Source organism: Ictalurus punctatus, chromosome 5, assembly GCF_001660625.3.
Source record: "Ictalurus punctatus breed USDA103 chromosome 5, Coco_2.0, whole genome shotgun sequence".
NCBI classification, from domain to species: Eukaryota; Metazoa; Chordata; class Actinopteri; order Siluriformes; family Ictaluridae; genus Ictalurus; species Ictalurus punctatus.
Window position 1 is genome coordinate 22,052,575 of NC_030420.2, and position 14,007 is coordinate 22,066,581.

The 14,007-nt window shown below is 38.7% G+C and overlaps 1 protein-coding gene across 1 annotated transcript in view; it reads left to right on the forward strand.

Annotated features, from left to right (window-relative positions):
• cpne5a (copine Va) overlaps nt 1–14,007 on the forward strand; it is a 98,987-nt gene that overhangs the window by 21,639 nt on the left and 63,341 nt on the right. Inside the window, exons 4-7 of the mRNA XM_017467157.3 lie at nt 8,893–8,996; nt 10,598–10,637; nt 11,569–11,583; nt 11,748–11,824. Of these exons, the coding sequence (XP_017322646.1) occupies nt 8,893–8,996; nt 10,598–10,637; nt 11,569–11,583; nt 11,748–11,824 (236 nt within the window). The remainder of the gene's footprint in view (nt 1–8,892; nt 8,997–10,597; nt 10,638–11,568; nt 11,584–11,747; nt 11,825–14,007) is intronic.

Consider the following 14,007-nt stretch of genomic DNA (forward strand, 5'->3'; position numbering starts at 1 on the left):
ACGCTTTTATCCAAAGCGACTCACACATGAGGAAATACAAGCCAAGTGATATATCAAGCGGAGAACAATAGTAGTGCTGCCATCCATCCATCAATTTTCTATATCGCTTATACTTCAGGGTCGCAGGGAACCTGGAGCCCATCCCAGGAAGCATAGGGCACAGGGCGGGGTACACCTTGGGCAGGGTGCCAATCCATCGCAGGACAAAAACACATTCATACACCATGGACACTTTGGACAAGCCTACAATGTATGTCTTTGGACTGGGGGCGGAAACCAGAGTACCCAGAGGAAAGCACAGGGAGAACATGCAAACTCAACACACACATGGCAGTGGTGGGTATCGAACCCCCAACCTTGGAGGTGTGAGGCGTACATGCTAACCACTAAGCCCTAGTTCTGAGTTCATGGAAGACGTGGGTCTTTAGCCATTTTTTAAAGATAGTGACAGATTCTGCTGTCCTGAATGAGGTTGGAAGTTTATTCCACCACTGTGGGACAGTCACTTAGAAGGTTCTGGAAAGGAACCTCATGCCTAGCTGAGTAGGCACTACCAGGCATCAGTTGTTAACTGATCACAAGCTGTGTGAGGGAACATAAACTTCAAGGAGAGTGTTGAGGTAGGTGGGTGCTGTTCCAGACAATGTCTTGTAAGCAAGGGTGCCACTATGGATACTGGGCTGTCTTCCCTGTCTTGCTCTCTCCTCTTTTCCATGTCTTTATTTCCTCTTTTGATATCCCAATTTTGTCTGCGACATCTCTTGCCATCTACCTGATGCATGTAAAGACTAACAACTGTGAAGTGCCACATTTCTGAATAATCAACTAACATCTTAAGGGGAGACACACATGCACTTGGCACAGTCTGAGGGCATTCATTATAGCATGCTTCTTAATAGATTATTGTGCAAAGAGGCCATTTAAATTCCAAAATCATACAGGAAAATATATGGTTTTGCTGGGCCCCCTGTCTGATCAGGGCCCTTTAAATCATCCTAATCTTCCCTCCCATTATGTCGCCCCTGCTTGTACATGAGCATCCAGACCTTGAATTTGACGCAGGCAGCTACATTAAGCCAGTGGAGGGAGATGAAGAGGGGTGTGACATGGGTTCTTTTGGGCTGCTTGAAAACAAGGCATTCTGCTGCATTCGGAATCATCTGAAGGGGTTTGATGGAGCTGGCTGGGAGGACCAGGAGTAGTACGTTGCAATAGTCCTGGTTTGAGATAACAAGCACCTGGACTAGTAGCTGTGTAGCCTGTTCAGTAAGATTGGATCTGATTTTCTTGATGTTGTACAGAATGAACCTACAGGACTGTGCAGTTGCTGAAATGTGGTCGGTAAAGCTCAAGTGGTCATCGAAAGTCATCTCAAGGTTTCTGGCTGTCCTGGTTGGTTTGAGTGTGGTTTGGCCAAGCTGTACAGTGAGGTTGTGGTTGATTGAGGGGCAGGCAGGGATGACGAGTAGCTTCGTTTTTGCCAAGTTGAGCCTAAGTTGGCGTTCCCTCATCCAGTTCGAGATGTCAGACAGGCCGGCAGACATGCGTGCTTAGATGGATGGATCTTCTGGCTGGAAGGACAAATAGAGCAGGGTGTCGTCAGCATAGCAGTGACATGAGAAACCATGAGAATCATATGGCCCATAAATATTTTTTAATACTTTCTTTTTTCACAGATGAATGCATACACAACAACTACTAAGTTTCTCAGGCACCATTTGATCACATTATAGTCACATGAACATTCCACAAATTTAATTCTGTAAGCTAAAGGGATTTAGGAATTAGTTGCTCTTTGTTTGTGGATCCCTCCAGGTATAGCATCAGGTAATCATGTAGTATCTGCACTGCTATACTGAACAGACAAAAATCACATGTGTTAAATGCTATGTGAAAAGTGAAGTGTGAAAAGTACATGCTATTCTAAAAAAGAATAAAATACATACTGTGGATATAACGTCTACACACCCATGTTAAAATGGCATTTTGTGATGTAACAAAATTAAACCAAGATATATCATGTTAGATCTTTTCCCACCTTTAATATGACATAACAACCAACTAAATTCAAATGAAAAACAGTGAAAAAAAAAAACTTGGTTGAAAAATATCTGGTTGCACAAGTGTACAACTCCTTATCTAATACTTTGTTAAAGCACTTTTTGCTTGTAATACAGCATTCAATCTTTCTGGGTAAGAGCCTATGACATTTGCACATCTTGATTCGGCAAAGATATTCCTCTTTTCCTTGTAAAAATACTGAGGATCTTTTAAATTACAACGGGCTCTCCTTGCATATCTCTCTTCAAGTCATTTGACAGGTTTTTAGACTGGATTTAATTCTGGTTTCTGAATGGGCATATCTTTATCAGATTGACTTACAGAAGTGCTTTGTAGCCTCTGTCTAAATCATATCCTAGTTGAATGGAGATGTGTGCAGGGTAAAGTTAAACACCAGGGCTTTATATCCAAAAAGGCAGCACCAAACAATAAAAGATGGTGAGCAAAAGCAGTATCCAAATACCATTAGACTGTACTCCAATGAGTAAACAATCAGAATGCAGGAGATCTTGAGCAATTGTAGTTAAAGGAAACTATTGATATGGGTGTGGTTTTGGACTGGATATTCTGGGAATTGGTGATTCAGAAGGATAAGGCAGATATGCCTTAGTACAGATAAGACAGGCTCTAGGAATGCCATTAAGCTAAACTCCTGTTAGAGAGGAGCTGGTATGGAGTTAGTACAGCAACATAAACAAAGGTGAGTTTTATTATTGCTTAAATGTTGAGTGAATTGGTGGATCTTTAGTCTTTCATTAAAGACAGTCAGTGACTCAGCTGCTCAAACCATTCCAAGTTTATTCCACCACCTGTGTGCAAGGACAGAGAATAGTCTTTATGCCTGTCTTAGTTTTGCTTTGAGGGATGGTGGGTCAAGTTGAGCCATGCTTGTGGCTCAAAGGGAATGCATGCTCATAAGTGGGCTGAGAGATCCCGAGAGTGTACTGAGATTTTGATTTCATGAAGTCATGCAGTCTCCATTAGACGTTAGTCTACCTTCCTTTGTTGCTCTCTTTCTCTCCAGACGTGACCATCATACATATGTCCATCAACTACCATTGATTTCACTGCTGAATATTAATGTCTTAACCCTCAGCCCTGCACCAGTGATTGACTGTTGAGATGAATGTACACATTCTGATAGTGATTAGCATTAAAATCAATTGACCTTTAGCCAACACATTTCCTGTGGGGAATCCAGTTCAGCCAAGTTGATGGCTAAGCAAAAATTAGCCACTGAATATGAGAATGTAAATTGGGTAGGAATCTATTGCAATGATAAGCATATGCATTTGTCTTAACCATTTTATGTGTGCTCATAATCCATGGAATATAATCTTAATTAAATCCTACCATATCAGATAACAGTATTGTTAACGAAAGACCCTACAGACAGCATGATTCTTTTCAGAGATGGAAGTGTGACTTTTTATAAGGAGGCAATTTGACACAATGCGAAACAAGTTGCTTTCTCAGATCAACCTTGTATACTTTGGTTTACTGTGTCTGCAATGCAAGAGGTGGTTATGTGATAGCAGTAAGAGCTTTTAAGCTGTGTGGGAATGATAAAGCTAGGTTTCCCTCTTAGGGTGAAAGGAGGTTTGTCCAGGCAGAAGTAAATACTGTCAGCGTTCCCTCTGTGGCACTGAAACTCCTTAATTACGCTGCTCTAGCTCAGAGACAGGAAGACATGTCCACAGCCCACATAGTCCAATATTTTCATCCACTATCACAGTTTTATATCTCTTCTGCTACTCCAACACTAACGATTAAAACTGTGTGAACCACAGACTGCCTGACAGACCAGATGTTCTCCAATCTTCCTTATGTTTTGTTCTTTTCTCTTCTCATATTTTCTACCACTATATCAGAAATGCTTTTAATTTAGTAGTTTGCAAATTATCCTATTGCAATAATATTGCTTTCATTTCTCATTTGCGCCCCCCCCCTTTTTATATTCAGCTCCAATGAACAGCAATAATATTACATAACAAACATTACATAACTAATATCAGACCCTAAATGTGAAATATTGAACATCATATCTTAACTCAGCCGTATGTCCTAGGCTATAACTGTCCAATCAATCTTGAGGCATCCTCAGACTTTGTGTTTATTGGATTCTGTGTATCTACATCAGATTTAGTAAAACTTTAGTGTGGGTAACACTGAATTTATAGCATTATAGTGATGCCAAGAAGAAACGTCCTGCTCTGGAATATTGCAAAAGAACACCAAAGAATGTGTTGAAATTATTACCCCATTATTACTCCATTATGTATTTAGATTTCTCTAAGCAGGAAATCATACATATCAGCACTATAGTTTGTGTCCTGACAAAATGTGAAATTGCACTTGCACTGAAAATATCCACCACAGCAGGAGGCTGATGCCAGGTTTGCAGTATAGTTAGTCCATTCAAATGAGCAGGATTGTGTTTCTTACATTTCACCTAATGGTTGCAAGATTTAGTATATGTAACTTAGCCCCTACAGGAACTGCACTATAGTATTGATGCCATTACGACATTTTGAGTTGAAGAGGAGCAAATAGTCTTGGATTTTTATAGGCTGTAACTATGCATGTGTCATAATTTTGTGACGTGAGAAAATGTAACCAAGATACACTCTGGTCCATAAGTGTTTGGACATTGACACAAGTTTTGTCATTTTGCCTGTGTACACCACCACTTTGGATTTGAAATGAATCAATCAAGCTGTGATCGAAGTGTATACTTTCAGCTTGAAGTTAAGGGGTTTAACAAAAACTGTTTAGGAATTACAGCCATTTTTTTACGTTGTACCTCCAGTTTCACAGGCTCAAAAGTAATTAAACAAATTATCATAATTATAAATATTAGGGCTACTTTTAAGACTTTAATGCAAATCCTTTGCAATCATTTACTGCCAAATGCTGAGTTTCCTCCCTTGAGATGGTTTGCCAGGCCTTTACTACAGCCACCTTTAGTTGCACCTTGTTTGTGTGTCTTCCTGCTGTCGGTTTTGTGTTCAGTAAGTGAAAAGCATGCTCAAATGGGTTGAGATCAGGTGACTGGCTTGGCCATTTAAGAACATTCCTTTTCTTTGCCCTAAGAAGCTCTTGGGTTGCTTTTGCAATACGTTTTAGGTCATTATCCATCTGTACTGTGAAGCACCATCCTGTCAGTTTTGCACCATTTGACTGAACTGAAGAAAGTATTGCTCTATACACTGCTGATAGAAGTAGCAGGATGAATTCTGAAGTCACATCATCAATAAACAAGAGTGCTTTATTGCAAGCAAAAAAACAACAACTAAGTATTAGTTAAGGGGTGTTTTTTTCTTTTTCTTCCCTAACACGTTACTATTTGTTTTCACTTGAATTTGGTTGGTTGCTATATCACATTACAGGTGTAAAATATCTGTCATGATTTATCACAAAACCTGCTATTTTACAGGGGTGTGTAGTACAATATGTCTATCATGAGTTTTATATTGCACTCATGGAAGAATGATCAGAATAGCATATTATAATTGCGTTAAGACAGAGTTTCTATATTAAGGAATATCTAATAATTCTAGGTAAGATTTGAGTGAAATAGCAAATTTTATACTTTGGGTCAAAATGACTTCCACAGTTTAAATACACACAAAAACAGCAAAGAACAGTAAACCTTTATTATGGCTTGCCCGAGACAAGCCATAAAAAGAAATATTTGCATATAAGTTCATGACCCTAAATGAGGAAAGTTAAAAAAAATTATAAGAGAAAAGGAGAGATTAACCAGTATTTCAGACATCTCAAATGTGGAAATGGCTCAAATTGACCCATAACATAATAGTATGGTTAAACCAATTTAAATTACACTGTTAAAAAAAAAAAAACAACAACAACAACTTTATTTACAAGTCTGTTTTAAGCATGTCTCTATACCTAAACCCTATTGAGCATCTGTGGGGCATCCTCAAACGGAAGGTGGAGGAGCACAGGGTCTCTAACATCCACCAGCTCCGTGATGTCGTCATGGAGGAGTGGAAGAGGACTCCAGTGGCCTGTGAAGCTCTGGTGAACTCCATGTGCAAGAGGGTTAAGGCAGTGCTGGAAAATAATGGTGGCCACACAAAATATTGACACTTTGGGCCCAATTTGGACATTTTCACTTAGGGGTGTACTCCCTTTTGTTGCCAGTGGTTTAGACATTAATGGTTGTGTGTTGATTTATTTTGAGGGGACAGCAAATTTACACTGTTATACAGGCTGTACACTCACTACTTTACATTGTAGCAAAGTGTCATTTCTTCAGTGTTGTCACATGAAAAGATATAATCAAATATTTACAAAAATGTGAGGGGTGTACTCACATTTGTGAGATACTGTATATATAAACAGAAATTCTGAACCTGTTGCAAATCATGGCACAAATTAAATGGTAATCAAACTAAGCTCAGGCGATGTGTTATATATTAAGCAGTTGAAGAGTGCTTCATTATAGGCTGAATAAATAATAAATGAGAAACACTATTAGCATATATCAAACCATATTGACTTAGCTCATAGTTTACAGAGTAGAACTTATCCAGAAGATCCTAATGAATAGCTCAGAGCTGCCTCATAATCTGCAACGTAACAAGCATATCATTAGGTTCCCGTCAGACCTTGCAGCATCAGCGTTCCATTTTCAACTCTACTCCTCAACACAATCGAAAACCTTTGACTAGAAGTTCACACTGTCACTGTACTCTAACACTTGTGAGAGATATTTTATTTATGCAGATCTGAAAAGCTGCTCTTTAAATTTAATTATTCATGGTAAACACAATTAGACGAGGGAATGAATTGCCACCTTTTGGCAAGAAGCTTCTGCGGGGGGAGCAGCACACCCTCTACTGTTGCTCTCTTTCTCACTTTCCCTGCAGACAGAGATCATAGAGTTTAGTGCTCTGAGCTGTGGCAAGCTGTTGTGTTCTAATAACAGCAGAGAGTCCTTTGTAGCCTGAAGGACTGAAGGGTTGGCTTTAGATGTGGCATTCTGAGGTGCCTCGCATTTGCTGGTGCTGCTACACAGTGACTGTTGTACAATGTAGATATGACAAACACCCTGAATATGTTCTCCAAGCTGTTGCACTGTTTGCTTGTCCAGGTGGCAAAGTAGGCGGAAAGTTTCACAGTAGAGCATATGTTTTGTCACAGGTGTGAGTCCAGAATAAAGCTGAGAACACAGTGTGTCAGAAATATTAGAGCATTCATTCTGTGCGTGAACTTCATTAGCAAGGGGTGTTAATATACAACAACTAACACATGCAGAACTTTTGCAGAGAACTTTGTGGTTTGATACTGTCCCCTCTGAATCTATTGGAACAGCTAGGCCAATAAATTTTTTGCATTAGACTAAAGACATTTGGGGTTGAGATCAAAAGATTAACATGTGAAGAGAGTTTAGAATTTCAGCTTTCATTTCCTGGTATTTACATGTAGATGTGTTAAATTGCATAGAACATAGCACATTGTGTATGAGACTACCCAATTTGTAGCTGAGCAAAAATATTGGAACCTGTGACCGACAGATCTTTCTTGCTACCCAGATGTGTCCTGTTAGATTGAAATTCTAAACAGTAAATAGCTCTGGAGATTGACATTCGTCAGTTTCACCTGTTAAGACTGCATTTGTTAAAAAGGATAAGCCAACATGAAGATCAGAGTGCTGGCTATTGGAGAAAAGCATACCATTTTGAAGCTGAGAAAAGAGGAGAAATCAATCATAGGCATTGCACAAACATTGGGCATAGCCCTACAATTTGGAATGTCCTGAAAAAGTAAGAAACCACTGGTATACTGAGCAACAGACACCAAATTGCTCGGCCAAGGAAAACAACAACAGCTGATGACAGAAACATTATGAGAGCTGTAAAATCTAAAATCCCCAAAACAGCAGTCAGTGACATCACCAGCAACCGACACAGGGCAAGGGTGACAGTATCACAATCCACCATTCAAAGAAGACTTCGAGAGCAGAAATAAAGAAGCCATACCACAAGATGCAAAGCACTCATCAGCAGTAAGAATCAGAAAGCCAGGTTGGAGTTTGCAAAGAAATACAGAGATGAGCCAAAAAACTTCTGGAACAACAAATAAAATAAATAAATTGGCGGTGCCATTCCAATAGTTTCAGAGGTTACTGTATATGCTAATAGCGAGTGCTCACCAACACAGCTAACGTACTTCGCATGACACTGTGGCAGCTAAACCCATACATTGATAGCTTAGTTGTGCCTCCACTTGGCTAGTGACACCAAACTAACCTAGTCTCATTTTAGATAGCCAAAAAGTGTTATATTTTATCTGTTTGGTAGTCCTGCAAAAAGTGTTTTATGATAAATCCAACTTTTTGTCCAATTTTCACGTTTAAGCAATTAGACCTCACATGCAAGACAAAAATGCTTGGAAACAGTCTATTTAGAAGTTTTTTTGGTGGAGAAGAATCGGGGCGCACCCCGGGATCATTAACATTCCAGCTAATGCCTCTGGTAAAAACCTCTTGCTCTCACAAATTTTTATGTGTCATGAAGCATTCTATTCTCAATCAGATGCCCTGTAAACATTTCTTTAAAAAAAAGCATAGTGCGCCTCCTATTCATATCTGTATTTGCATATCTAATGCTTCTCCATTTGCTGAGGACTTCTCTGTGTCAATAGTACCATAAAAGATGGAGTGGAAAATAGAGATGTGTCTAGCGCCTCTTCTTGTGAGATTTTAACCAATGCCATGATGCCCACATCCCTGCGCTCTCTCTCGCTCTCTCTCTCTCTCTCTCTCTCTCTCTCTCTCTCTCTCTCTCTCTCTCTCTCTCATAGTTTGGGAGGACAGAAGTGATTGACAACACACTCAACCCAGATTTTGTGAGGAAGTACATTCTGGACTATTTTTTTGAGGAGAAGCAAAATCTGCGTTTTGACATGTAAGCTAATCTCTTTGATCTTTACACAGAGGAATAGACTCGTTCTTTCTTTCTTTCTTTCTTTCTTTTTTTCTTTCTTTCCTGTTATTGCTCTTGGTCATTATTAATGCATACAAGGGGAACCCGAAAATTCCTGGAATTGAAAAAACTAGTGTTATAAAACTTACAGCATTTCTCATTTAATCCCCTTCAAAGTACTCTCCCTGTGATGTGATACATTTGTCCCAGCGTTTCTCCCATTTTTCTGGATTTCTTCTATGGTGGCAAATCTTTTCCCATTCAGTCTCTTTTATAAATTTCAGGAACAAAAAGAAGACGCAAAGAGCAGGATCTATTGAATATAGTGGATGTGAAGTGATAACCACATTGTTTCAGGTTAAAAATTCCTTGGTTGACAACACAGTGTGTGCAGGAGCATTGTCATGGTGCAAGATTCAGTTCTGGGTGTACCATCTTCTCCAGACATTTTTTCCAGTGCTTTCCCATAGACGCCTAAGCACTTCAATGAATGCCACATTTGAATTCCAGGAATTTTTGGGTGCCCCCTGTTATATACCCAGATAGTCATGTGTATACGTGCAAGTCAGATTGATAAAAGAAGTGATAAAAATCCTTATAAAAATTCTCATTCTTCTCACCAAAATGTTCAGCAAAAGACATTGACACTCATTCCCAATCTCACCCATCCGTCCATCTCACTTTCTTTTCCCTAAATAGCTCTTTCTCAGTTGAAGGAGCAAAGCACATACACATGACCAGAGGTGTGAGATATAATTGCTAACCTCAGAGACTTGCCTCTGAATCACACTAGGGCTCTTGGGAGACAATTTTTCTTAACAAGGCACATATGGTCAGGGCTGTGTGACCTCTTGCGCTAGTGAATATGACTCAACTTTTTAATATTGTGAGTTATTAATGCTCATCTCGCAGGGATTCAGTGACTAATATAATGGCTTAATAAGAGGACTTTGAGAGCCTGAGTGAGGGCATTAGAATAGATCTGTAGATATCACACTTCTCCACACTATGATTCTGTGGCTCCTGTCATTAAGTATTAATTATAAGCATATGCAGCTGTCAGGGGCCTCAGAGACCCTTGCATCTCACTCAGACTCATCTCTATGATTGACTAGCTATCCTGTCATTAGCGAGGTACAAGTAATAGCTAAAATAAATATTACAGCTAATACCTTGAGTTCGTAAGTTATTCGATAATTTAAATATTAAATGTTTTGTTCTCCAGCAAATTGTTTTATACTTCTATAATGGTAAAGTGCAGAATGCTAGCTTTGAATGTATTTTCACTGAATGTGAGTTGATATTCAAACATGGGACGTGTTTTAACATGATGGATTTTCATATTAGGATGGTTCAAACAGATCATAAAGAGTCATAATGCCCCCCCCCCCATACTTTTAATATATATATATATTGGACATTTAATATTCACTCTTAACCAACAAACGGCATGTACAGGCTTCATATTTGCATATGGTGTCCTCTGTGAATCATTTAGTCAAATAGTACAGTGAAAAATCACAGTACATCAGGATGTTAGTAATCTATATTTGAAAGCGATGTTTTTAACTCCCTGATTTCAGATATGACATTGATTCCAAAAGTCCTGACCTGGCCAAGCATGTAAGTTTATGAGATACTTCTGCATGTGCATGTACTTGTTGGCAAACATGGACTCAGAGTGCATTTAATCCCCTTTGTGCTTCAAATACTGACCACATCTATTTTAACATGTATGCATCCATTTTAACTTTGGTTTTATGCAAATGAGACTCACTCATCAACATGGTGAAATGTGCTTTTAAATCATAATAACACTGCTGTGTGCACAAAGATGAATGTTTTTTTGGATCAGTGTCTATTAACTAATGAAGTAACATCTGCTCAACACTATTAACCAGCTATTCTCTACTCATGGCAATTCATTTTTAATGTGTGGTTAGCATAATTTATGTGTGCCCATGATACACACATAATGTGCAAGTTCATTTCTATAGGAAATGAAATCTTCCATATTTCGATGCCCTTATCAAAGCTTTCAGAGTTTGTTTTAATAAAATGTTTTTATTTTGCTTTGCCAGAAAAAGGTGGAAAAGGATTAATTAAGTATAACACTTAAGTCTAAGACTTTTAAACTCTGTATTAAAATTGGGGCACTTTAATAACATTTCAGAAGTGGAAGCTTTGATAGTTTGTTATTTTTCACCCCAGGGTATTAGTTAATGATTTATTTAACCTCTGCCACTGGTTTGCATATCACCAAAACATGTTCATTTCCATTTTTATTTCAGATTAAGATATATGATTTGGTATTCACATTAATGTGTGTAAAAAGCTTATCGAGGGCGGTGGTTCACCCCCACTCCTCGTTCTATCTCTCTTTCTCTCTCCTGCTTTCACTCTCTCTTTTCTTTCCACCATCTCTTATACCTGACTATAGCAGCCTTGTTTATTTTTATTTTTTATTTTTTCTCTCATTTTCATCCTTTCTGTTACATGATGTACTCTGTTTTTGTTGCTAATGATGGTGCCTGCCCGTTCTCCCTTCTGGAAGCCCTCCGAATTGAACGTACGTGGATGCCTTCCTTGACTTTATTAGCTGTACAACCCATTTCTTGGTAAAACACTGCTCTGACTCAGTGTGCTCTCTCTCCACTCCATTTCCCGTGTTCCGGATTCGGCCTCCGGTCCTGTTTTTTTTTTTTTTTTTCTTTTCATGCCAAACCTCTGCAGGACTTCCTGGGTCAGACTTTCTGCACTCTGGGTGAGATAGTGGGATCTCCAGCCAGTCGACTAGAAAAGCCTCTGGGGTAAGAAACTAATGCACTAAGAACTATAGCACATGCTTGCTTGCTGCACAATGGCAGAGGTTACATCAGTTGCACTGAAATAAATTTGTGGAACAGATGAGGTTGCCTTCTTTAATGGTCTGAGTGAATCAACAACTAAAGGGAGAAGGAGACCAGATAGCAATTCATGCACTCATGCCACTTTTGAAAGTCATGGCCTCCACTTTGATTGGGTTTGTGATTAAACACAATGGACATATTCACAAATTTATAAAGAAGCACAGTTTATTCAAGGTGCAATGTTGCATAGAATTAGTATTTCTGAACTAATTTGTCATTGAACATTTTAAATGAAGTACATGTTGAACAAGGTGGAAATTAACCCCAGTTCTATAATTCAAAGCAATATAATGAGTTTACACAGCTTACTCTTAGACAGGAATATGAGCATTTATACGACAGGACTGTTGAATTCTTGATTCTGACTGGTAACTGGTTCTGAGTGTAGAGCTGGTGGTAATTCGAACAGCAAGAATCATTCTAATATGCCATTGTTTCTCTAGTAAAAGCTTGTTCATAGGATCTTGTATGGCAAATGCAGAGCACAATTTAAAAGTAATGATAAACAGATAATAACCTAATAATGTCTAATCATTGATATGTTAAAACTTTCTGTTAAAGATGTTTATTTAACATTTTTGAAAGTCAAAACTTTGTAACAGTCAGTAGGTTTTCTGTCAGGAGAGAGTCTTTGGGACAGAGGAGGTTGTGCTTTCAGGTTTATCAGTGACATAAAAAACTATGCTGTGTTTTTTATTTTTTTTTGTCTTATTAACTTCAGGGAGAGAAACAAATGAAAGACTTGTGAGGGGAGGGAATGCTTGTTTATAGCTGCTATAACAAAAGTGAAACAAGGAACTAACTTCTCTTGTGAATGTCCACAAGTTTGAATGAAACTATACATTTTTTTAAAAGTATGAAGTGTTGTTTTGAAATAAATTAGCAAAAGTAATCCTTTTTTGAGGTCTAGAGAAGGGATATTTAATCCTATCCCCAAAGAGCTGGTGTGGCTGCAGGTTTTCATTCCAGCCAAATAGGAGGCACACTTTATAGTTGATCGGAGCCCAAGATAAAATGATTAAACAAGACGAAACGTTTAACTCCTGCCTGGATATAATGAAAGCCTGTAGCCACACCGGTCCTTTGTGGACAAGATTGAAGACCCTTTGTCTAAATAACTAAAAGTATACTGTGTTTTTGGCTTGAATCTCCACTCAATAAACAGACAGATGATGGTGCTTACAGGTTCATTTATTCCTATAAAATAATATATTACATGACAAAGAGCTGCATGCGCATAAAATAAGAACGTTATAGCTAAGCGTATAATGAACTGCAAAGAACTTACAGTGGTGCTGAAAAGTTTGTGAATTTTCATTGTCATTCCACTTTATTACACATAACTGCATTTATGGACTTTATTGTTGTTAATTCTTTATATTTGCAGATTTCTTACTGATGTCTGGTGAAAATTTCATATTAATAACCTCATTGGAAATATATTTACTGAAAAAAATGTTGAAGTGTTCAATACTTATTTCCCCCTCTGTATAGCTGCATAAAGATGAGCTAAAACATCATCAGATTTTCATACAATTGAAAACCTAAAAGTAGACTTCGAGAACCCAATTAAACAAATGAGACAAAAATATTATACTTTGTCAGTTATTTATTAGGGGGCACACAGTGGCTTAGGGGTTAGTACGTTTGCCTCACAACTCCATGGTTGGGGGTTTGATTCCTGCCATGGCCCGGTGTGTGTGGAGTTTGCATTTTCTCCCTGTGCTGCGGGGGCTTCCTCCGGGCACTCCAGTTTCCTCCACCAGTCCAAAGACATACATGGTAGGCTGATTGCCATGTCCAAAGTGTCCGTAGTGTATGAATGGGTGTGTGAATGTGTATGTGATTGTGCCCTGCGACGGATTGGTACCCAATCCAGGATGTACCCAGCCTTGTGCCCGATGCTCTCTACGATAGGCTACAGGTTCCCTGTGACCCTGTAGGATAAGTGGTATAGAAAATGGATGGATGGATTTATTTATTAAGGAAAATGATCCAATATTACTGAGAAATTGGCTAAAATTCAGGACAGATCAACAGTTACCAGAAACTAGAAACTAGTTATTGCTGCACAAGGGGGTCAC